This window comes from Thamnophis elegans, chromosome 12 (assembly GCF_009769535.1).
Source record: "Thamnophis elegans isolate rThaEle1 chromosome 12, rThaEle1.pri, whole genome shotgun sequence".
In the NCBI taxonomy this organism is placed as follows: domain Eukaryota; kingdom Metazoa; phylum Chordata; class Lepidosauria; order Squamata; family Colubridae; genus Thamnophis; species Thamnophis elegans.
The window spans coordinates 2,865,551-2,890,578 of NC_045552.1; the positions used below are offsets into that span (position 1 = coordinate 2,865,551).

Genomic DNA, 25,028 nt, shown 5'->3' on the forward strand with positions numbered 1-25,028 from the left:
GAATTAGGGCTCATGGAAGGTTTAAACGTGTAAGTACGGTATATATCCGTATCCATATCCATATACAGACATTATTTCTTCCTTTTTATGACCCTGTAATCCCTTTGAACCGGCTGGAGTTGAAATGACTGAATGGAGTCATCTGGCATTTATTGGCCGGTTGCCCTTCCTGACACCTACGTGGGGTTCACAGCAGATATTTTCTCTTTGCTGCAAACTCCACATACGCAGCAGGAAGGGCATATGTACATATATACATAATACTGAAAGTTGCAGTTATGTAATATCATTACACATACATACATACATACGGGCATACACATATCATTATTTTTGTATTATTACACATGTATTATTTTTACAACTAGCTCAAGATGATGAACATACCTAATACTTCCAATTTCTTCATAGTAACAGAAGCCCAGGAGGTGAATTGTGCTGAGAGTGAGGACAGGCCCAAAGTCACCCAGGTGGCTTTCTTGACTAAGGCAGGACTTGAACTCGCCATCTCCAGCTTTCTGACCTGCTGCCTAAATCACTAAACCAAACTGGCTCTCCCCTTGATCCCCTCAGCATCCTTCTTGAAGTCATGCTCAGTGTGATCAAACGTGGAGCATGGTGGCCATAATGTCGATAATCTAATTCCCTGTTGATTGTAACCTTTTGAACAGGGATTCTTAAAGGAAAGTTGGAAGGGAGGGTTGGCTCGCTTTCTCTTTGCTTTCAGAGTACAGAAGCGACGCTTGAGCAGGATCCGTCCGCAGGATTGCCTGGGACGCTCCCTGTCCTCTGCACAGCCTGCTTGCCTTGTTCTCTGGTGGGGGAGGGAAGGGAGGGGGCTTTGTGGGACCTGAAGCAGAACATCCCGAGTCAGTCCGTTTTCTTCCCTACAGCTTCAACTTTGTGGACTCTCAAGTTTCCTCTTCCCTCTACACATTCAAGATGGACAGGGGTTTGTGTGTGTGTGTGTGTGTGTGTGTGTGTGTGTGATGCATATGTATGTATAGGTGTAGGTACATGCTTATGTATGTAGCATGGGTATGTGTGTGTTATGTATGTATATGCTTTTCAGAGCAGGCAGCAATTTCATTTTTAATGCGTGCAACCGCATTTTATGCAGTAAAAAATGACAACAAATATCTTGTCCTCCCCTCTCCCCTCCCTTCTTCTCCCCTCCTCTCCCTTGTCCTCCCCTCCTCTCTCTCCTCCTCCTCTCCTCTCATCCCTTCCCCTCTCCTCCCTTCCCCTCCCCCTCTCCTCCCTTCCCCTTCCCTTCTCCTCCCCTTCTCTCTTCCCCTACCCCCTCCCTTCTCCCCTTCTCTCCTCTTTTCCCCTCTCCTCTCTCTTCTTCTCCCCTCCCCTCCCTCCCCATCTCATCTTTTGTAGGGAAGCACCCATGATGTGGAAATCTTTTCTGCCCCACCTGCTTTGTCTCCTCCAATTGAAGCTTTGCCTCTCGCAGAGACAATGCAAGTGGTCTGTGGATCTCAGTAAAACTCAGGATCCGGATGGAGTCTTAAGCAACTACATTGACCAGGAAGAGATTCCCAGTGTGGCCGATTTCTTCATGGATCTCAAAGATTCACCAATAGATCCCAATGACAAAGATGCAGTGAGTACCTCTTACCTCGGAGGCTATGAAAGACAGGAGAGCAGAAGGCGCATTTGGTTTCTAGATCCTCCAAGGCTCCTGAGTAAAGCATGGAAGTCTCAAGACAGACAAATGGATCCCCCCCACCCCCCCATATATGGGTAGACCTCAATTTATAACTGCAGTTGGGATCAGAATAGCCATTGCTAAGCAAGGCGGTGGAAGGGGACTTGCGTCTGATTTTATCTCTCCCATCCATCTCTCTCTCTCATCCATCCACCCACCCACCCACCCACCTACCTACCTACCTACCTATCGGGTGGGTCCCAGCTGCTGGTACTGCCAGTTCGCTCAGGGACATGCTGAGCCTAGCTCATGTGCAGTACTAAACAATTGCCTATGCTGCTGCTGAGAGAACCAGTTGGGGAGCGTGGCAAGCCGAGTTACTATCTCCTATTATCTATTATCTCTCTGTCTGTCTCTCTCCCTCCCTCGCTCCCTCTCCCTCTCCTTCCCCCCCTCTCTCTCTGTCTCTGTCTCTCTCTCTCTCCCTCCCTCCCTCCCCTCCCCAATCCAGCTTTGAATTTAGCCAGTGCAGTAAGCATCAAAGTTTGGTGAATTACTCACTGGAGATGTAGAAGATAACAGCTCTCACTAGCCTTATGGGAAAAAAGCATTGTGTGTGATGTCCTGAAAATAACTTTCTTTCTTTCTTTCTTTCTTTTAAAAAAGCGTTACTATGGATTTCCATACTTCCTGAAAATATCTCTAGTTTGCACCTATCAGGTAAGGATGAAACGCATGCGTAATTGGTAAGGGTTCCTTGATCGAAAGAAGGAGTGGAATTAGGTTGGGAAGGGTCCTGCTTTTGTCAATCAGAATAGAGCTGGAAGGGACCTTGGAGGTCTTCTAGACCAGGGGTCTCCAATCTTAGCAACTTTAAGCCTGGCAGACTTCAACTGTTGAAGTCCGCCAGGCTTAAAGTTTGCTAGGGAAGAGCTGGCTGGGGAATTCTGGGAGTTGAAGTCTGCCAGGCTTAAAGTTGCCAAGGTTGGAGACTCCTGTTCTGGACCAACCCACTGCTCAAGCAGGAGTCCTATGCAGGTTGAAATGTGTGACTGCGGTCTCTTCCTAAAATCCTCCAGTGATGAAGCACCCACAACTTCTGAAGGCAAGCTGTTCCACCGGTTAACTGTTATTTGCTTTAGTTATTTAGCAAATAAAGTGACACACTTTGGTGGGGGGGGGGAAGGGCTAGGCTGGATGACATCTGGAGTGGACCTGCAGTTGCCGTAGGGAGCCAGGACCACCCAATCCTCCCAAGTTCATTAGCTTAGAATTACTCCTATTATTGTTCGTTCAATGCGTTTGCCACCTATCTCATCACAAGGGCAATGCTTACAAGAATAAATAAAAAGCCTTATCATCATCATCATAAAAAGGATCACTTGATGAGAGGCTCTCTGTCCTTCTCCTTGCAGAGTGGCGACTTAGCTACTCGGGTGGGCTACTACAGCGGACTGAATCCCATTCTGAGGGTCTATTTTGAACGGCCTGTCAACCCTATGCGCCAGAAAGTAGAACAACTACAGATCGAAATGTTGGCTGCCCCATTCCGGTTGAACGGTGGGTTTGTGGCAGTGGTGAAAGTCATTTTTTTACTACTGGTTCTGTGGGCATGGCTTGGTGGGCATAGCAGGGGAAGGATATTGCAACATCTCCATTCCCTCCCCACTCCAGGGGGAAGGATATTGCAAAATTCTCATTCCCATCCTACTCTGGGGCCAGGCAGAGGTGGGGATTGCCAGTTCTCCGAACCACTCAAAATTTCTGCTACCGGTTCTCCAGAACCTGTCAGAACCGGCTGAATTTTACCATCTGAATTTTGACCCTGGGGATGCTGCAAAGGTCCTAACTGCAAAAGACGGTCATAACTTAATATTTTTCTGGTGCCGTTGTAACTTCGAACTGTCGTAAGTCAAGGAACCACCTCTTTACATCCCTATGTAAGAGCCAAGGTGGCGCAGTGGTTAAATGCAGCACTGCAGGCTACTGCTAGATCAGCAGGTCAGCGGTTCAAATCTCACCGGCTCAGGGTTGACTCAGCCTTCCATCCTTCCGAGGTGGGTAAAATGAGGACCCAGATTGTTGGGGGCAATATGCTGACTCTCTGTAAACCGCTTAGAGAGGCCTGAAAGGCCTATGAAGCGGTATATAAGTCTATTGCTATTGCTATTGCTATGAAAACAGTGTAAAAATCATGCCTCTGTCGGGTAACATGGGAGAGATTTCTATCGTCTTTCGGCAAGCAGCTCAGGCCTTGTGATGTGCTGCTCTTTGTCTCTCCAGATTCAACTTGTGACAGCGAGGAAGTTTGCAAGATGTTTTGGTTCGCGCCGTTGCCCTTCATGAACGGCAGTGTTGTGAACCGCGTTTTAGTGAGGACTAATGGCTTTGGGCTCCCTGTACTCAACAGGAGGTAAGAATAGCTGTGGATAATGGTCTTTCTAGCCTTCCCTCTGGCTAAACGCTGACAACCAGGAAATTAATGTTAGATACCTTTCATTCATTTATTTTTTTCCTGCATTTATTATTCTTTTACGAATAACTCAAGGCGGCGAAGCTATCCAACATACAGTACCTTCCTCTTCCTATCTTACCCACAATGACAACAACCACCCAGTGAGGGGAGTTGGACTGAGAGAAAGTGACTGGCCCAAGGTCACCCAGCTGGCTTTTAAACCCAAAACAGGATTAAGACTCACAGTCTTCTGTTGATTGCCCCCAAATCACCTAGCTTTCATGCCTAAGGCGGGACTGGAACTACCTCTCCTAGTGATAAGCCCAAAGTCAAGCCAACTTTCATAGCTAAAGCAGGACTAGAGAAAAGTCATGGTCTCCCACTTTCTAGCCTACTACCCTGAACCACTAGACCAAACTGCCTCTCAAACCACTTTGTTAGAACCAAACCTTTCGATTCCTCCTTTTCCTGCTGTTGCCGTCACATAATTTTATTCTAAATTGCTCTTCCCTCATTTCTTCCTTTTTGCTTTTCCCTTTGTTGCGGCTCTCTTGGACCCAAGTATCATATCACAGTATAATTTACTTTGGCAGACAAGTCACTCACAAACGTAGTAAATGAAATATTCATATGCACGAGCTTCCTCTTTCCCTTTCTTCCTAGGCTGATCATTAACGTAAATGGATTTATGGCACAATCCGAGAAATCAGAAATATTCAGGATTGGAGAAGAGGTGGGTTTCAAAAATTTTACGATCTATTCTGTGGGCGTCACCTATTTTGTGGGCGTGGCCTGGTGGTCATGTGACTGGGTGGGTATGGCCAACTTGATGTCACTCACCATGGATTAGGTAAAATGTGGTGAAGCTCACTTAACAATGCTCTTGCTTTGCAACCAACATTTTGGACTCAATTGTAGTCATAAATAAAGGACTATCTCTGCCTTCCTCTACATGGCAGCCTTGTCCTAGTAAACTCCTCCTCCTTTCTGGCAATTTTCCTCTCTGTTAGAGGCACCAAAAATAATCCAGACAATGTAAGGTTTCCTGCTCCAGCAGGGGGTGGACTAGATGACTTCCGAGGTGGTCAAATTGCTGTGCTGTTTTTCTTTCTTTCTGCTAACAATGAAACCTGCCTAAGACTCATTCCTGCTAGAGATAATGAGCCTATAGAAAGTTTGGCTCCATTCACAAGCAGGGAATCATCCAAAGCCTTCCGAACAACTTTTTAATTTAAAGCTTCAATTTAAAGTTTGCAGCATTAACACTTGTGGACTTCAGCATTAACACTTGTGGACTTCAGCTCCCAGAATTCCATAGTCAGGCATGCTCAGTTCTGATTTAAAGCGACAGCATTTGTTTTTCTCCTTTGTTGAATCTCCCGGCTAAAAGTTAACTTTCCTTCTTTCTTTCTTTTTTCTTTTTCTTTCTCCCTCCTTCCCCCCCCCCTCTCTCACACACAAACACAGGATTGGATCTCTCCCAATGGCTTGAAAGCAGCTCCTATGCACCCCCCATTCCCCCGCTACCTTCCCCAAACACGTCCCCCATTGCAAATGCAGGATGGTGTTCAGGTGGGAAATGCCTGGGATGCAATAAAGCCAACACATTCACCTCTTGCTGGCAGACTGGGGTGACAGGAGAGACAGAGAAGCTGGAGGGGAGCCGACCAGAGCCCTCCAAAAAAATGGGGCTGAGGGAAAGTGTGTGTGCTACAGCATGCTCCTTTCCTGGCTTCCCTCCTCCTGTGGTCTCCTCAGTGCTCGCTCATGCTCCCCCTCCCCAGTCTAGTTTGATTGCAGGTGGAGCCACATCGTCTTTTTCAAGCCTGCAGTCAGTGAAGCTGGGCTGGCTTTTTGCATAGCTTTATCCACACAGCTAGATAAAGCTATGCAAAAAGTCAGCCCTCACCGGTGCCCAGCTTCACTGACTGCAAGTTTGCAAAATGAGCTTCTGCCTGCATCAAACTACACTAGGGAGGGAGAGAGAATGAGCGAGCCAGAGCCCTTCACTCCAGCCTTTGCCTAAAGCCCGGCATCTCACCAGGAGGATGAAGTTTGAATTCCTTCCCCCCCCCCTCCGACCTACGTGCACCTTTTCCAGCTGCTTCAGAAAGGGCTTCAACTCTGTTCTTGTCCTCTAAAGAAGGCCCACGCTCACTTCCTTCTCTTTGAGAAGTGCCTTGCAAACGGGTGCAGGCCAGGGGACCATACTGGTACGGGGGCATGGTCATGCCATCACACTACGGGTACGCAAACGTATGTCTACATTTGCAAACCCCCAGCCCACAGCAAATTATCTTGTCCCCACTCCTGAACTGGGTTCCACCCGGTATAGGCATACAGGGAGCTGGGTTGGAGACAAGGTAATTTGCAAATGTAGACATACGATGCTTGGGGATCGGTCCATGGTCTTAATAAGCCTGCTCTGACCCAGCTCCCCAAACACAACCAACCTTCTGAAGTGAACTCAAAGATTCCTTTAATTTGGGGTGCCGGCAGCTCCGGCAAAAACGTTTCTCTCTCACCACAGGCTAACAAGTCCGTCTGGCCAGAAGATGAATCGTTGTCTGCCACATTTATTTATTTCTGTCCCCTGCCTTTTACCTCCAGAACTAGGGTGGGGATTCAGTAGCAGCTGTGGCTCTTCCATCCCAAGGACCGGCTATAGATTTCCACTGCTCTCCTCTCCTCTGCCTTCTACGCATCCATGCATCAGGCACTGGGCCCAGCTGTTCCTCCTCTTCCTCATCAGCCACCTCCAGGCCTGGGGGCTGTTGACTCTCCATCTGAGGACTGTCAAACAGCCAGACTCCGCCTCTTACTCTCTCTCTCTCTGCCAGCTCCATTCCCTCTTCCCCCTCAGAGCTTTCAGGTTGCCTTGATGCTGCCCTGACTCCCATGCCACCTCCTCCTCTGATTCGGTTGCTGGGGGCGCTGGCAGCCAACAGACCATAGCAAAACCTACTTGCATTCAATAAGGCAAATTCCTCTTGGTTCCCCTGGACAGAGGTCACTCCAGCGTCTCTTTCCATTGTGAATCCAGCTAGACATACCGTAGTCCAGCGATCGTTTTTTATATCTTTCAGCCACACAGTCCCTAAGCATCTTTGGAAACATTGTGGAATCAAACCTTTTGTGTTGATGCACAAGTGCTGACCGTTTCTTTTATCTCCCTGTCTGGTTGAGTACAGTTGAAGGGCTTGAAGGGTATCTTTGGGTTGAAGGACCCATCACGCCCCCTGTGGTTCACTCACCGGCATGCGCCTGTGCTTATCCTGGGAGGGATCCCCGACAAGAAGATCGTCCTCATCTCAAATACGAACTTTGATACGTTTCACCCCATAGAGGTAAACGGGGTAAATGGGGTGAAAAAAAATAACTATGGGTAGTCCTCGACTTACAACAGTTCATCCAGAGACCATTCTGAGTTACAACATTACTAAGAGCCATGGTGGGGCGGTGGTTAGAATGCAGTATTGCAGGCTAAATTCTGCCTGCCTGCAGTTGAACAGTTTGAACTGGCTCAAGGTTGACTCAGCCTTCCATCCTTCCCAGGTGGGTCAAATGAGGACCCAGATTGTTGGGGCAAAAATGCTGACTCTGTAAAACCGCTTAGAGAGGGCTGTTAAAGCCCTGTGAAGCAGTATGTAAGTTCTATTGCTATTGCTGAAAAAAGTCACTTATAGCCATTTTTCACACTTGCATCCATGGCAACATCACGTAAATCAAAATTCAGGCAACTGGCAACTGACTCACATTTATGACAGTTGCAGTGTCCCAGGGGGTCACACGATCACCTTTTGCGACTTCTTGAGCAGCAAAATCCATGGGGAAGCCAGATGTCCTGAACAACCATGCAACCACCTTAATGTCTACTCTGATCCACTTAACAACTGTGGCAAAGAAAGGTCATAAAATGGGGGCAAAGCTCACTTAACCAACATCTCGCTTAGCCACAGAGATTTCGGCCTCCTTTGTAAGTCGAGGACTACCCTGTGTATAAAGGCTGCTGCCCTTGGGGAGGGCTGTCTCCCCTCAGCTGAGACAGCTTTGGCTTTTGTCTCCTCTGCTCCAGGTCGCCATTGACAGCTGCTGGATTGGCTCCCTTTCCTGCCCGCAGGCAAAATTCTCCTCCTCCATTGTAGACACCATCGCTACCGAAAGCACGCTCTTCATCCGGCAAAACCAACTGGTCTATTACTTTACAGGGCATTATTCACTTTTGCACCTAGAAACCAAAGGATCTGGTATGTGTGCCTAAAAGGAAAACCCCACAAAAATGCTCCTGTGCCTCCACCCCTATCCCACCGCGATGCTCCCAGGAGCATGGCTTCACCAGGAAGGTCTATAATCCGTAGAAAAAATCAAAGCTTTATGCCAGAGTCAACTCAACCCACTGGATTCCTCGCGTCCCTGCATTACTCCGTGAATTATTAAGATCCCAGAGATTGAATGATCTATAATTACACGTGGAAATGTGATTCATTAGAGTAAGTCCTCTGGAATCCCACGTGTCTGTGTGTGTGTGTGTGTGTGTTGTCAATAGCCGTGATGGTGCATTTCACATGGCTTTCCAGACCTCTGTAAGCAGTTTACAGAATTGGCCTCTTGCCCCCAACAATCTGGATCCTCATTTGACCCACCTCGGAAGGACGGAAGGCTGAGTCAATCTTGATTCGGTCAGGATTGAACTTGTGGCAGTGGGCAAAGTTAGCTTGCAATAGTGTATTTTAACCACCCTGCACCACGGAAGGGAGGGAGGGAGAATGGAAGGGAGGGAGGAAGGAAGGGCAATAGCCTTTAGACTTACATACCGCTTCACAGGGCTTTCCAGCCCTCTCTAATCAGTTTACAGAGTCAGCCTATTGCCCCTCAACAATCTGGGTCCTCATTTGACCCACCTCGGAAGGATAGAAGGCTGAATTGATCTTGTGCCGGTCAGGATCGAACTCCTGGCAGTCGGCAAAGTGAGCCTGCAATACTGCATTCTAACCCGTGTGCCACCATGGCCGTTCTGCACCTTTGGGGCAATTCTTTCAATGGTGCACTCACCCATCGGCCACTGCCCTTGAGTCCATCCCCCTGACCGCCGATCCTCCTCTCCGTCTCTTTTCGAAGGTAGCCGGAAGTTGCAAGAGGTTTATGGGCAGAATGCCAGGATCTTATAACCCTCTGTTCTTTCTCCCTCTGTTGCCCCTTTAGAGCTGTGGACCCGGATCTTGAACAACGTCTGCGTGAGGAAGCTGCTTCCTGTCTTTTTCCATCACAGTAACACCGAATTCGTGATCGCCCTCAGTGGTGGTTCCCAGGAAGGGGAATTCTTCCTTATAAGCTGCAAAGGTATCAGAAGTGTGTAGGGATTCTCCGTCATCCGGGTCACGGTTGTCCCAAAGTTGCTTTTTCAGGAGGCAACTGGATTTTCTGGGTTTTGTTTCTTTTGAAGACGTTTTGCTTCTCATCCCAGAAGCTTCTTTGGCTCTGACTGGTTGGTGGGGAATGGGAAGGATTGATACTCCTTGCACACAGCTGGTCATTTGCATCCTTTTGAGAGGGTCATTGAGGCCACTTGGAGGCTTGTCTGTGTCCTCAAGGTCAACCGAGTGGTGCTCCTGGTTCTTGTAGTCTGCAATTTCTTTCTCTGGCAATCCATTCCAAGGGTCTTCATCCCATATTGTATAGCTAAAAGTCTGCAGAGATTCCCAGTCCTCCAGGTCATGGTTGTGCCAAAGGTGCTTTTTTCAGGAGGCAACTGTCTGCAAGGAATATACATCCTCCCATTCCCCAACATCCGGTCAGAGCTGAGAAACGTCTTCCAAAGAAAAAACAAGGAAGTCCAGCTGCCTCCTGAAAAAGCACCTTTGGGGTAGTGTATTCGACTCCGATGAGAATGAACTGGGTCCCACCTGAGAGATGCTACTCTTCCATCCTCTCGTATAGCTAGTCCTCGGCTTATGACCACAATTGAGCCCAGCATTCCCGTGGCTGAGCGAGACGTTTGTTAAGTGAGTTTTGGCCCGTTTTTATGCCCAATTCCCTTGCCCTGGTTGTTCAATTAGTAACAAAGTTCTTAAGCCCATCTGGCCTCCCCCGTGGAATTTGCTGACCAGAAGGTCGCAAAAGGGGATCACGTGACTTTGGGACACAGTGACCCTCCTAAATACGAACCATCTGAATTTTGAACGCGAGAGCGCTGCGAGGGCTGTTAAGGGTGAAAAGCTGGTCAGAAGTCACTTTTTCCCCCCAGCGCTGTGGAAAAATGGTCGGTCACTTAAGTGAACGGTTGTAAGTCGAGGACCACCACCTGTAAAATAACATTGCAGCATTTTGACAGGTGTGAGACCCTGCCCAGGAAAGGAAGAACTCTTTTTCTTCTGTTGTTTTTTTTAGATGGGATTGTGAAGGCGAGTGCCTCCCTAAAAGAAAAGAGGAGGACTGTATGCTTTCAAATATTCCGTAAGTCCTTTTCTATGTTGAAAAGTTGCTTTTCCTTTCCCCTCCATGTCAGCGTTCCGAGTAACACACCCATTGAAAGCAGAACTCCGAGGCAGGTAGATTCCTCAAAGAACATCTTTATTGGATACATCCTGTCGGCACAGCCGGTGAAAACCAACTCTCCAAGTTCCCACAGTTTTCACCTCATTAAGAGAGTAACACACATACACCCCTCCAGCGAGCTCCTCCTTCACCATCCACCTATTACGATAACCTTGGTTCCCACAGGAAAACTTTCTGTTTTGACTTGTTAGCCAGGCTATCTACTTCCCTCCCTCTCCCTTCCCTCCCTCCGGCTTCGTGGCAACTATGAGGCAGCACAAGATGGCCTCAGCCAGCTTTGCTTCAGAGTTGACTCACTGGGTAGTTTCTGTAGGCTTCAGCTGCTGTGGAGATTTGGGAAAAAGGTGGACGGCACTTTGGGATGGGCGCATCCAGCACACTTCCATGCATCCCTCCAAATTTAGACCTCTCTTTTTCTTTTCTCCAGATGCTCCGTGTAACATTTCATGGGTCTCGATGATAAACCAAAACATGTTCTATTTGCTGGTGACTCACATTTCCAGAAGGAAATCTTACATTATTTCATACGACAGAGGTAATAATGCTCGTGTCCTTTTCCACGGGACTCCTTGACCACAATGGAGGGGGAAATTGCTGCCCCTGAGCAACACATTTGTGAAGTTGAGCTTGGCCGCATTTGATGGCCTCCCTTGCCACGCTTGTCAAGTGAATCACTGCACCTTAACTTAGTAACAGGCTGGTGAAGTGAATCTGGCTTCCCCTGTTCATCTTGCTTGTCAGAATATCGCAAAAGGGGATCGCATAACCCCAGGATTATGACGGCTACTGTCATAATTACGAGCCATGTTACTTTTGATCACGTGACCACAGGGAGTCTGTAAAAGTCATAAGGGTGAGATGGAAGTGTCATAAATCACTTCTTTCAGTGCCGTTATAACTTCAGATGGGCACTAAACGAACTGTAAGTCGGGGACTTAGCTTATTTTCTGAGTATAAGATGCAACTTTTTCATCCCTAAAAGAGGGTGAAAATTTGGGTGTGACTTATACACTGAATGTAGCCCCACCCACTCACCGGCCCCAACCCTTTGGCCTCTGCCTCCCAGCAATTTACCTGTGGGCATCCCTGTGGGCCAGATCTAAGCACCCCGCAGGCCGGATCCGGCTTCTGGGCCTTGAGTTTGACACCCCTGCTTTCAACTGTTTGTGTTCACACACTCACCTTTGTTTCCTTTTCTGTTTCCAGAGCAGGAACACTTTGAACAACTATATGAAATCCCTACCCGTGTCCCTGAGGGTAAGAAGTACACTCTTCCCTGGTTTATGAAACTCACTTGGTCCTTGGGAGGGGGAGGAGGTCTAAACATCTGGCTGCCTCTGTGACAAAACAGCATGATACTCATTTATCATACTGTCATGCCGCCCGACTCTCAATAACTTTGGGCAGCTCAGAAGAATGAAATGGCAACACAAACAAGAGGGAGATGAGAAAAACCTCTTTCACAAGAAAGAAAGAAAAACAACAGAGCGGGAGAAGAAGAAGGGAGGGGGCGTCTCCCTCCCCTTTTCAATGGCCTGGGAGAAGAACCAGGACTTCACTGCTTTTCCAGACAATAGCAGAATGGAGGCCAACCGGCTCTTAGGGGAAAACGTTGTTCCAGAGGGAAGGGGTTGCAACAGAAAAGGTGGGTGTTGCTTAATGCAGGGCTTCCCAACTTTGGCAACTTTAGGATGCATGGATTCAACTCCCAGAATTCCTCTGCCAGCCATGCTGTTAGCCTGTTTGTCTGAGTTTTGTAACAGCAAACAACAGCCTCATCAAGGGTCACCATCAAGACACTGACAGGGCAAACCATTAGTATGTAAAATAGAGAGCAAACACACTTCCTCCTTGCACTGATGATACTTAGTTGGGTGATGGAAATGTTTGCAAGAAAACAGCCAAGCTCAGAGGGCACTAAGGACCTTACTCTCCTCCTCCTTCTCTTGTTCTTCTTCTGTTGTCGTCGTCCCCTTCCTCCTCCTCCTCCTCCTCCTCCTCCTCCTCCTCCTCCTCCTCCAACAAACCCCACTCCCTTCCAGCACTGCTATTGATGCCCAGTTGGGTGATGAAATGTCTGCAAGGAAACAGCCAAGCTCAGAGGGCACTAAGGACATTCCCCCTCCGCCCCAAGTTCTCTCCAATTGGTAATTTATCCTTGTTCCTTTCTACCTTGAGTTTCTGCTGAGTATGTTGTTCAGGAGCTAAATTATCCTCTGAATTTTAGGGGGACTTGAGGTTCAGAACGGCAGCCTTCAAAGAAAGGATGGTCCTCAGATAAACGGGGGCACAAAACAGAGGAAGAAGAGATGCTTCTTCCCTCCTTCTCTCCCTTCCTCTCTTTTGTAGTCTTCCTGCAGCTGCCACTGAAACCTTTTCTTTTGACAGTTCTCTTTTCTTCTCCACAGCCTCTGATAAAGGGTTTGTGATGCTCCTGGGCACCGAGGAATACACAAATAAAACTCTGATCCCGCGAGGCCTGGCTTACAACCCCTTCACCAGGAATTTTTATGTTTGGGGGAACGTGATCTTGGTAAGGTAAGCGCGTCCTTCCCAGGCTGAACTGCCATAGAGTCCAAAGGGGTCATTTAGCCAAGTAAAACAAACAGGAATAAAAAATGAGAAGGACGAGGCAGCTTAGTCTCTCCAACACAGTCCTTTCAGCAGCTCCCAGAAGGTTCCACACCCATTGGCACGATTCAAGCATAGAGAAAACCTCCAGGTGACCTCAGAGACTCTCAGAGAGAGCGCTAAGGACCAGAGGACTGCAAGGAATTTAAATCCTTTCATCCCACACCATTTCAGTCAGAACTGAAGAAGCTTCTTGGACGAGAAGAGGAACGTCTTCCAGGAGAAACAAAGAAAGCCCAGTTGCCGTTTGAAAAAGCCCCTTTGGGACGAGGACAAGACATTTCAGTTATTTATTCATCAGACTTTACCCCAGCTTTATTACTTTTGTTACAAATAACACAAAGCGGCAAACATACCTCATATTTCGTCCTCCTGTTTTTCCCTGAGAGGTGATTGGGCTGAGAGAGAGTGTTTGGCTCAGTGATGGGATTCAATTTTTTTTTACTACCGGTTCTGTGGGCTTGGCTTGGTGAGTGTGACTTGGTGGGCGTGGCAAGGAAAGGATACTGTAAAATCTCCATTCCCTCCCCACTCCAGGGGAAGGATACTATAAAATCTCCATTCCCTCTCACTCTAGGGGAAGGATACTATAAAATCTCCATTCCCTCCCCACTCCAGGGAAAGGATACTGTAAAATCTCCATTCCCTCCCCACTCCAGGGAAAGGATACTACAAATCTCCATTCCCTCCCCACTCCAGGGAAAGGATACTATAAAATCTCCATTCCCTCTCACTCTAGGGGAAGGATACTATAAAATCTCCATTCCCTCCCCACTCCAGGGAAAGGATACTGCAAAATCTCCATTCCCTCCCCACTCCAGGGAAAGGATACTGTAAAATCTCCAGTCCCTCCCCACTCCAGGGGAAGGATACTATAAAATCTCCATTCCCTCCCCACTCCAGGGGAAGGATACTGCAAAATCCCCATTCCCTCCACACTCCAGGGAAAGGATTCTATAAAATCTCCATTCCCTCTCACTCTAGGGGAAGGATACTATAAAATCTCCATTCCCTCCCCACTCCAGGGGAAGCATACTGCAAAATCTCCATTCCCTCCCCACTCCAGGGGGAAGGATATTGTAAAATCCCCATTCTTTCCCGATCAGCTGGGATTTGTGAGGCAGAGAATAGGTGAGGGAGGAGCCAGTCAGAGGTGGCATTTACCGGTTGTTCAAACTACTCAAAATTTCTGCTACCAGTTCTCCAGAACTGGTCAGCACCTGCTGAATTTCACCCCTGATTTGGCTCAAAGTCGGCGTTTATATCAAAAGCAGGGCTAGAAGTCACCGACTCCTAGTGATTGACCCAAAGTCCCCCAGGCGACTGTCATCTCTAAGGCCAGACAAGAACTGGAACTAGAACTCCCAGGCTCCTGATTTCTAGGCCTTAATCAAACTGGCTCTCCAAATTGAAGTGGGCCCACTACTCAACTTAACAACAGCATTTTTCTCTTTTCTTGCTTTGCTTTCCAGCTACGATATGGTGAATTTCATCTACCTTTCCAATTTCCCGAGTGCTTCTCCCATCAAGGATTTTGTCCTCTCTTTTAGTGGGCCTTTTGCCGTTATGACAGAGTCGGAGGAGGTAACGCCTTTATATTCCTCAGGAATCCAAGGGATAAGAAAGGCTGTGGGAAGCGAGTGATCCCTGTCCATTTTCCCTACTTTCTGTTGTACTCTTCAGAGGTAGTCCTCGACTTACAACAGTTCATTTAGTGACCATTCAAAGTGACAACGGCCCTGAAAAGTTTGGACAACCATTTGTCTGAAGTGGTGTAGGGTTTCCTGCCTAAGCAGGGGTTGGACTGGAAGACCTCCATGGTCCTTTCTAACTCTGGTGTTCTATTCCATTTCTATTCCTATTCCTATTGTATTGTATTGTATTTTGTATTCTTTTGTCTATTCTATATCTTCTCTATTCTATGCTCTCTATTCTATTCTATATATTCTATATTCTATTTTATATATTCTATTCTATATATTATTCTATATATTCTATTCTATTCCTATTCCTATTGTATTGTATTGTATTTTATATTCTAGTGTCTATTCTATATCTTCTCTATTCTATGCTCTATATTATATTCTATATATTCTATATTCTATTTTATATATTCTACATATTTTTCTATTCTATTTCATTCCACCCCATCCCCTATCCTGCCCAACCCTACCTGCATGCAATGTAGTTTTGCATGAAACAAGCCCCCCCTTTCTCCCCCTCCTTCTTCTCATCGCAGTTGTGGGTGTCGAAAGAAAACGGCGTCGAGTTTAAAAAGGTTTTCCCTTCAGATTCCTGGCATAAGTTGAGTGCTTTCCAAAGGATGAGCGGGTCCTTAAGATATTCCACAACATCCGAAGATGCCATCACCAGCATGTACTACGATCCAACTGGCTTGCAAACGGTGGGTGAGATGGGCCAAGGGAGCTCCATGGATGTTTCATGGAAGCAAAGGGGTCTGGCAAGATCCTTATGGATTTGAACAAGGATCTTGAGGGATTTGCTTATTTATTTATTTGCATTCTATTGCCTATCTCATGGATGGGACACCGCGTAGCTTGCTACCCTACCTGTTTATTATCACAGGTAGTCCCCGACTTATGACCGCAATGGAGCCCCAAATTTCTCTTGTGAAACCAGACATTTGTTAAGCGAGTTATGCCCCATTTTATGACCTTCCTTGCCGCGGGTGTCAAGAGAATTGCTTGTTAAAAGTTAGTAGCCCTGTTGTTAAGTGAATCAGGGTTCCACATTGACTTGGCTCATCAGAAGATCGTGACGCATGACCCTGCCCTCCCGTCATAAATATGAGTCGGTTGCTCAAACATCTGAATTTTGATCACCTGATGCGGCAAAGGTCATAACTCTGGAAACGGTTGCAAGTCAGTTTTTCAGTGCCATTGTAACTTTGAACGGTCACTAAAGTGACTGTTGTAAATCGGGGACTACCTGTGTTCTTTTTTTTAATTAAAAGTTTAAAAAGCTTTTACAAATATTTACCTCCCTCACCCCACCCGAACCCATCGGATACACACAAGCCAATTTTTTGGGTCTAAATGCCATCTATAAAACATCTTGTAGAAATTCTCCCTCAAATTTTGGGCTTGCGTAAATTTTACATTTCTTACCCATATCTTTTCCCATGTATCCATCATTATTGGTTCTTCAAAATTTTGTGCCCACTTTATCATACAGTCTTTAACTAATTCTGTTTCAGAATCCATTTCTATCAATATATTATATAACCTTTTTATATGCATTTGACTTTGATCCCTAATTTGTTTTATTAGATTGTCCTCATTTTGCATAATACCAATTTTCTGATCTTTTTTCCATCTGGCCTGTAACTGTCCATACTGAAACCATGTTTGGATTACCTTTTCTTCTTTTAGTACATTTAATACACCTCCTTCTATAGTAAGAAGCTGTCTGTATGTAATTACATCCTGTTTTTGTGCTATGCTTATATTCTCTATTGCATGTCTGGGAATTGCCCACATAGGTATCTTATCATTTAATTTATGTTGTTATTTTTTCCAGACATGCAATAAAGCATTCCTTAAAATATGACTTTTGAAAGTCTTGTCCACCTTCTTGTCGTATATCAAATAAGCATGCCAACTGTATACCAAATCATGCCCTTCGATATTCAGTATTCTATCCTCTGTTGAATTAATCCAATCACTAATTATTGATAAAACTACTGCTTCGTAGTATAGTTTTAAATTTGGCATTTTCAAGCCTCCTCTTTCACGTACATCTTGCATTATTTTAAGTTTTATTCTAGGTTTCTTCCCTGCCCAAACGAATTTATTAATACCCTTCTGCCATTCAAGCAAGTTTGCATTTTTTTAAAGTATTGGTATCATTTGAAAAAGAAATAAAAACTTAGGCAAAACATTCATTTTTACTGCTGCTATCCTTCCCAACAAAGACAATTGTGGTTTTTCCCAATTTTTCATCTCTACCTGTATTCTGTGCCATAATGGTTCATAATTATACTTACATAATTTCCCATTTGAAGTTGTAATATAAACTCCTAAATATTTAACCTTTTTAACTATCTCACATCCTGTTATTCTTTCTAATTCTTCCCTTTGGTGAGTGTTCATATTTTTAACTAACATCTTTGTTTTCCCTAGATTTATTTCAAACCCAGATACTTGACCATATTGATTAATCATGTTCATTAAGACCTTAGTAGATTTCCCTGGTTGGGTTAAAGTTACACCCAAGTCGTCCGCAAATGCTCGTAATCTATATTCGTGATGCCTAATCTTAATTCCCTGTAAATCAGCTGACCCCCGTATTTTATTCAGCAATAGCTTCAGGGTTATAATAAACAATAATGGCAATAGGGGGCATCTCTGTCTTGTACCTTTCTCAATTTTAAAAGATTCTGTTAAGCTTCCATTAACTATAATTTGTGCTGTTTGTTCCTGGTATATTGCGTTGATAGATTGTAAAAAATACTCTCTAATTTGCATCTTTTGCATTATTTTCATTAGAAATTGCCAATTCACTCGATCAAATGCTTTATCTGCATCCAGAAATATAAGCGCTGCAGGGACTTGGTTATTCTTTCCCACATACTCCCATATATTAACAATTTGTCTTACATTACTTCTCATTTGTCTCCCTTGTATGAAACCAGGTTGATCATTGTGAATCAGTTGCTGTGTAGCTAACATCAACCTGTTTGCTAATATTTTGGCAAAAATTTTGTAATCTGTGTTGAGTAATGATATAGGCCTATAATTTTTTGGCTGGCTAAGATCTTGATCTTCTTTGGGAATCAAGGATATAAAAGCTGTTCTCCAAGATGGAGGTACCTTTCCTTCCATTTGGATTCTGTTAAATAATTCCTTAAGGGGTTCTACCATTTCTAATTGTAAATTTTTATAGTAAACCGCTGTCAAGCCATCTGTGGCGGGTGCTTTCTGAGCCTTTAACTGTTTAATTACCTGGAGGATTTCCCCTGAAGTTATTGGTTGGTTCAATCTCTCCCTTTGCTCATCTTTAACTATAGGTATTTTTTCTTTGTCCAAGTATCTATCTATATCTAAGCCTTGTATTTTATCACCCGTGTACAGTCCTGTGTAAAATTCTAAGAAGGCCTTTTGGATCATATCCTGTTGATAAACTTCTTTACCTTTATAATATATTTTTTGTATAGTACGAGATTTTTGTTTCTTCCTCGTCATATATGCTAACCATCTGCCTGGTTTATTTGCATTGCAAAAGTATTATGTTTAGCATATAACAAATTAGTAGCCACCTGATCTGACATCAACATATTAAATTGCGCTCGTAATAGGGTAATTGCCTCTTTGTCTTCTTGTCACCTGGTTTGGATATTAACTCCTGCTCTTTCTTCTTTATCTCTTCCTCTAGTTCCTTTCTTTTTTCCCCCTGTCTACGTCTATGTAACTTATTTAAATGTATTAGGACTCCTCTCATGTAAGCTTTGCTTGCATCCCAAACCATTTCCATAGATGTACCCTTGTTTGTATTAAAAACAAAATATTCTCTCAGCAATTTTTTACATTCATTGACATTTTTCTCATATCTAAATAAATTTTAATTTAACCTCCAACACCTTCTAGATTCCTTCCCATATTCCAATTCCATCCAGACCGGGTTGTGATCTGTTAAGTCTCTAGAACAGTGGTAGTCAACCTGGTCCCTACCACCCACTAGTGGGCGTTCCAGCTTTCATGGTGGGCGGTACGGGTTTTGTCCGATATTGAAGCACTTTCCTTTTTAAAATTTAATTGACTTCCCTACTTTATAAATCACCATTACTGTGGAACCGGTGGGCGGTTAGAAAATTTTACTACTAACAGAGATACAAAAGTGGGCGATAGGTATAAAAAGGTTGACTACCCCTGCTCTAGAACATATCTTCGTCTTCTTTACCTTGGAAAGCAAATCATTTGTAGTTAATATAAAATCAATCCTGGAAAAAGCTTGATGTCTATCAGAAAAGAATGTAAAGTCCTGTTCTTTAACATTTCTTTCTCGCCAGATATATCTTAGCTCCAAATCATCCATCATATCAAAAAAAGACAGGTAATTTCTCTCGTGTTTTGATATTTTGCAAAAGACCCTTCTTATCTTTCTTGATATCCATAACTCCATTCCAGTCACCCATTAGTATGCAGGATCTATAATCCCATTGTATTAATTTGGTATGGAGCATCTTGTAGAATTTTTCTTGTTGTTGATTAGGGGCATATACGCCCATTAAGAGTATCTTTTTTCCTTCTAATAATAGTTCTATTGCAATATATCTTCCTTGAGAGGCTGCTTCAATTAGTTCAGCCTTCATGTCCTTTCTTAGGTATATAACTATACCATTTTTTTCTCTGAGGCGGAGGCCACGAAATGTTGTCCAAGTCTTGCATTCATCAAATATTTCTGGTCATTTGTGTTTCTTGCAGGCAAATTACATCATTTTTGAATTGTTTCAAGTAATGGTTTATTTTTTTCCTTTTCTGTGGTGAGTTTAAGCCATTGACATTCCAAGTTAAAAATTTAATTGTCATTTTTAGCTCCCTGGAAATCCTGTAATTTGGTTTTAGGCCTGGATCCTCCCACCGCTTCTGAGCTAATATTTATGGCTTCTTGAGCCGTTGTCTGGGCTTGTTGCTGGGCTTTAGTTCTTTGCTTCTTTAGTTCTTGTTCCTTATGTCTGGTGGCCGCTCGGGTTTTTCTTTGCTCCTTGGTTCCTTCTAAGTCCACCAGAGGATTCCGAACTTGGGCCACCTCCAATGATCCTTGAGTATCTCGCTGTCTGGTCTCTCCTTCTTGCTCCCTTTCTCTAGATCCTGGGGGTGAGGGATGTCCAGCCTTTAGTACATTGTTGTAAAAATCTCTGGCCTTCCAAACTGAGTTAAGACAATGTCTTTGTCCTAGGTAGTTGACCACTAATCTGGCTGGAGCTTCCCATCTGTATTGTAACTGACGGTTTTTAAGTTCGTCCACTAGGAATGCATAATCTCAGCATTTTGGGTGGGATTTCCTTCAAAACGATCACCTCCTGGCACGCAATCCGCAACTTGGTTTTATAGGACTCTTGTAGTATCAGGTTCCTCATATCCCTTGTGGCAAAATACACTACAATGTCTCTTGGGAGTTGTTTCTGTCTGGCAATCCATGAATTAACGCGGTATATTTTGTCTATTTGCCAGTCATAGTCCCTTCTTGGTTGACCTACTAATTGATCAAAGGCTTCTGAAAGAATCTCCTTCAGGTTTTCTTGATTATTCTCTTTAAGGACTCTTATTCTCAGAGCGAATTCCATCTGCCTATATTGTAGCATTGTGATTTCATTATCTGCATCGTGAACCTTGTTTTGGACTTCAACCATTTTATTTGCTAAATTAATATTAGACTCATTAACTTCTTCCACTTTTTCATCCAATAAGGATACGTAGCCAGATAAACATTTAAAGGCTTCCACAATATCTTCTCTGATCTCTTGGTTACGAATCTGAATTAACTCTTTAATCTCTAAAATCTCCTCCGAGACCTTCTTAAAGGCAGCAGCAACAACCTTTTCCTATATTTTAAGTTCTAAAGCAGCTGCATGGTCTTTTAGGGCGTCATTTAAAACTTTTTGCAGCACTTCTTGGGTTAAGGCTTCTCCGGCAGGGGGAGGAAAGGGGGGGGGGTGTAGTAATGACTGTAATTTATTTGTCCGGGCTGGAGAGCTACCAGCACTTTTAGAGGCCATTGTTGTTTTAACTTGTTTTGAAGCCAAATCTTCAGTTAAGCTTATGTTCCACAAAATTATTCTTCCACTGTTTTAAATGATTTTAATATCTGTAGTAGTTTGTAAGATTACAATTCAGCCTCGCCTTCAAGACACCGGCGCCATTTTATCTTCTGTCTCGTTAGTTTTAATAGAAGGAATTTTTAGAAAATGGAGTTAAAGTTTATATATACATACAGTTGTAAATTCTCCGGTATCTGCTCTGCCTGCTTTGGGCTCAGATATAAATCAAACGTTGAACAGGGCTGATCGTGAGCCTTGGTTTCTGCAGAAAAGCAGAATGAGTCCCGGGCACGGAGCTCGCCGAGTTGCAAGGGGGCTCACACCTTCCACACCCCAGAATTATCTCCCCAAGCTCAGCAGCTCTCATGTTTCCTCTTCACCCGAGGAAAGGGTTATCAATCTGTCGGACAGCTGATATACGCTGTCCAAACAGTGTAACACGATCTCGGGGAAGGAGCTACTTCAAAGAGCAGCTTCTTCAAGCTACACGGGCACCAGTAGTCTGACTACCTGCTTTCTTAAGAACCAAAAGCATAATGAACAAAAATAAATAATTGAAATCAGAAGGAAAGCAGAAATTCCCAGCGTAAAGTCCTCCAGCCTTTTTAAAAAAAAACAAAAACAAAAAACCTTGCCATGAGAGAAATATAAGAAGTTGATGAACACAGTTGGGATACCAATTTCTGTTGCTAAGCAAGGCAGTTGTTAAGCGAGTCACACCTGATTCTATGACCTTTTTTGCCATGATTGTTAAGCAGATCACTGAGTTGTTCACTAATGCACACAAATCGGCTGGGAAAGCCACAAGTGGTGATCACATGGACCCTGGGTTGTAAATATTTGTGACGGCTAACCCCCCAAATTTTGATCATGTGACCGTGGGGAATGATGTGACGGTCCTTAAGTGCGAGGACCGATCCTAAGCCCCTCTCTGCAGTCCCATTGTAATTTAGAATGGTTGCTCAACAAAAAAAAAAGCTCTTAAGCCAAGTAATGGCAGAAGTGAGGTGAAGATCATGAGGTCACCTTTGCATCTGTTATTTGTTAAATCACGGGTCCATTTTTCTCGGCTTTTTCCTTTTGGGCAGCTGATTTATGTGAAGGATGAGCGTGGCACAGAAAAATTCATGAAGAGGAATTTCCCTGTAGATACTGTCGTGGCCTACGATCTCTTGATCAGCACACGTAACAAAAAGATGACCGTCGAGTGAGTAGACCACCAACGGCTCTGCGTTTCCCCAGTGTCTGCTAGGTCGTAGTGTCTTGTCAATGGAAGGGAGAAGAAAGGCTTCCCTTCAATCCTGCCCTGGCTACCGGTTCTGTGGGCGTGACTTTGTGGACGTGGCAGGGGAAGGTTACTGCAAAATACCCCTTTTCCACCCGATCAGCTGGGACTCGGGAGGCAGAGAATAGAAGGGGGTGGGGCCAGCCAGAGGTGGCATTTACTGGTTCTAAGAACTACTCAAAATTTCTGCTACTGGTTCTCCAGAACTCGTCAGAACCTGCTGAATACCACCTCTGCTGGCTTATCTTTCTTTGACCGCTTCTTGATCTCCTCCCTCCATTTGGCCTTCTCAACAAGTTCAGTTGACTATTCGATTTCATCTAGAGCGGACCACGTGCCCCCCCCCCCCTTGAGAAATCAGGGCCTTCCTCAGAAAAACATATGAGGGAAGTCAGTGAATGGGGGTTGAGTGTGGTAATAGATCTTCTTCTTCATCCCATTGCATTTGGGTCCCTTCGGTGTTAGGGTGGTAGCTGGTATCTCCAGCTCGAGGTGAAGGGAGGGAGGTGTGAAGAGGGAATTGAGTTTAGAATCCTTGCAGGCTAGAAAGCGGTGCAGGCCTGGAGTTCCTGAAGCCGGCCGTTCCCAAGCGAATGCTATCAGTCTGGTGTCAGTCTTGTAAATGGGCATTGCAGCTTTGATCAACTCAAGGTGTGGGCCTGGTTCCTTGTTCCTAGGGAGGAAATGAGGATGCCCAGTATTCTACTTATAGGGTTTCTTTGACCTTGGGTGGGCCTGAGGGAGAGCAGGATGGGCTCAAGGTCACCGAGCTGGCTTTCGGGCCTAAGTCAGCATTAGAACTCGCTGTCTCCTGGTGAGTGGCCTAAAGCCACCCAGATGGTTTTCATGGCAAAGGCAGAACTTGAACTCACTGTCTCCTGGTGATTGGCCTAACGTTACCCAGCCTTTTATGGCAAAGACTGGACTAGACCCGGTGAACATCCAGCCCATTTAGGTGCAGAGTTTAAGCTAATTACTCTATTATGTTCTGCCTATAATACAGGAATTCTCCAGATTGGCAGCCTTCTCGTGGGAACAAATAGATAAAGCCCCAAGGAACTCCCTTAGGTTGGGCTCAGCTCTATTACTTTTGTGGTTTCCCAGTGACTCTAGACTAGCTGCACACTTGATCCCTCCTCCTTCTCCCTGCCAGTCCCACAATAGCAATCCCGTTAGGAAGGCCTGCAAAACGGGGCATCCTGTGTTCTCTGTTCCCAGCGAGAAAGACTACATCCGATTCACCCATCTCTGCCCCTTCGCTACATTGCATGTGTTGGATGTGCCGCAGCCACAGCTCTACTCCCGAGTGGAGCATTACTGGGCTACGCCCCCAGATGTCATGGAGAAATCCAGATTCCATGAGGCTAAGTCGCTCAACGTCTACCAGGGCCTGGTCTACCAGTTGCTTCAGCTGCATTCATCGTATCACAGAGTAAGAACCGGTTCTGTTTTTTTCTGGGCACAAAAAGGGCAGCCCATGGCATGCCCTACAGCAGGGGTGTTAAACTCGATTTCATGGAGGGTGTGGCCAGCTTGACCTCACTTGTGTCGGGGACGCCTGTGGTGCCTGAGGGCTCTGCTAGCGGAAACGGGGTCCCAGGCACCGATTCAGCTGCGATGGCCTCCTGCATCCCTCTGCCAGTGAAAATGGAGCTTGGGAGAGACGCATGCAGCCCTCCCGAGCTCTGTTTTTGCTGGCAGAGGCACTGCGGACCGGTCCTTTGCTGTTTCCAGGGCAGCCCTGTGGGCCAGATTAAGCACCCCATGGGTCAGATCCAGGCCCCGGGCCTTGAGTTTGATACCCCTAACCCTATAAGCTAACTTCAGAAGCCTTTTGGGGGAAAGTCACGTAACGTCTCCAGAAACAGGGATTTGTCCCAGTTGACAACTGACGAGGTAAAAAAAAAAAAAATAGGGAGAGAATGTGTGTGTGTATATGTGTGTAAAATATAGGTGGCCTTTGACTTTCAACTACAATTGAGCCCAACATTCCTGTTATTAAGTGAGACACTGATGAAGTGAGTTTTTGCGTCTATTTTACCACCTTGTTTGGCACAGTTGTTAAGCGAATCCCTGCGGTTGTTGTTAGTCACCTGGCTGTTAAGTGAATCTGGCTTCCGCATGGACTTGGCGCTTGTCACAAGATCACAAAGGGAATCACACGATCCCCGGGAGACTGACATTGTCATAAATATCTGTTACCACATGACTCTGGGGATGTTGTAAGTGTGAAAAAGGATTGTGAGTCACTGTGTTCAAGGCCGGTGTAACTTCGCAGACGGTCACTGAATGAACCGTTGTGAGTCGAGGCACACCTGCATTCGATTGTGGCATTGAAAGAAACAAAAAGGAGAATTAAAAAATGATTGTGGGGGAAAAAAAGGCCCTTCAAACATAAATCCCTGCTAATATATGTCATTGACATAACAATAATAGATGCTAAGTTGTAATATATGAAGTGTTATGTTGGAGGTTCATTTCTTCGTGTAATCTTGTCTTCCCAGCCGTACGCAGACCCCGTCCATGACCCCACTTGGCGCTGGTGGAAGAACCAGAAAGAAGAGGCCGTAAGGAGAAAAACAACGACAACCCCTGAGTGTTATTTTCTCAGCCTTCGCACTGCTTTATCCCCTTTCCAAGCCTGGCAAAATTATGAAAAAACAGT

General features: G+C 45.2%; 1 protein-coding gene across 1 annotated transcript in view; it reads left to right on the top strand.

Annotated features, from left to right (window-relative positions):
* The first annotated feature begins 1,399 nt into the window (after positions 1-1,399).
* CATSPERG (cation channel sperm associated auxiliary subunit gamma) overlaps positions 1,400-25,028 on the top strand; it is a 53,778-nt gene continuing 30,149 nt past the window's right edge. The window contains exons 1-16 of the mRNA XM_032227654.1: positions 1,400-1,612; positions 2,324-2,377; positions 3,073-3,217; positions 3,941-4,070; positions 4,776-4,845; positions 7,304-7,459; positions 8,188-8,359; positions 9,315-9,452; positions 10,500-10,565; positions 11,874-11,924; positions 13,076-13,205; positions 14,771-14,882; positions 15,538-15,702; positions 22,167-22,285; positions 23,582-23,795; positions 24,868-24,930. Coding sequence (XP_032083545.1) covers positions 1,400-1,612; positions 2,324-2,377; positions 3,073-3,217; positions 3,941-4,070; positions 4,776-4,845; positions 7,304-7,459; positions 8,188-8,359; positions 9,315-9,452; positions 10,500-10,565; positions 11,874-11,924; positions 13,076-13,205; positions 14,771-14,882; positions 15,538-15,702; positions 22,167-22,285; positions 23,582-23,795; positions 24,868-24,930 — 1,998 coding nt within the window. The remainder of the gene's footprint in view (positions 1,613-2,323; positions 2,378-3,072; positions 3,218-3,940; positions 4,071-4,775; positions 4,846-7,303; positions 7,460-8,187; positions 8,360-9,314; positions 9,453-10,499; positions 10,566-11,873; positions 11,925-13,075; positions 13,206-14,770; positions 14,883-15,537; positions 15,703-22,166; positions 22,286-23,581; positions 23,796-24,867; positions 24,931-25,028) is intronic.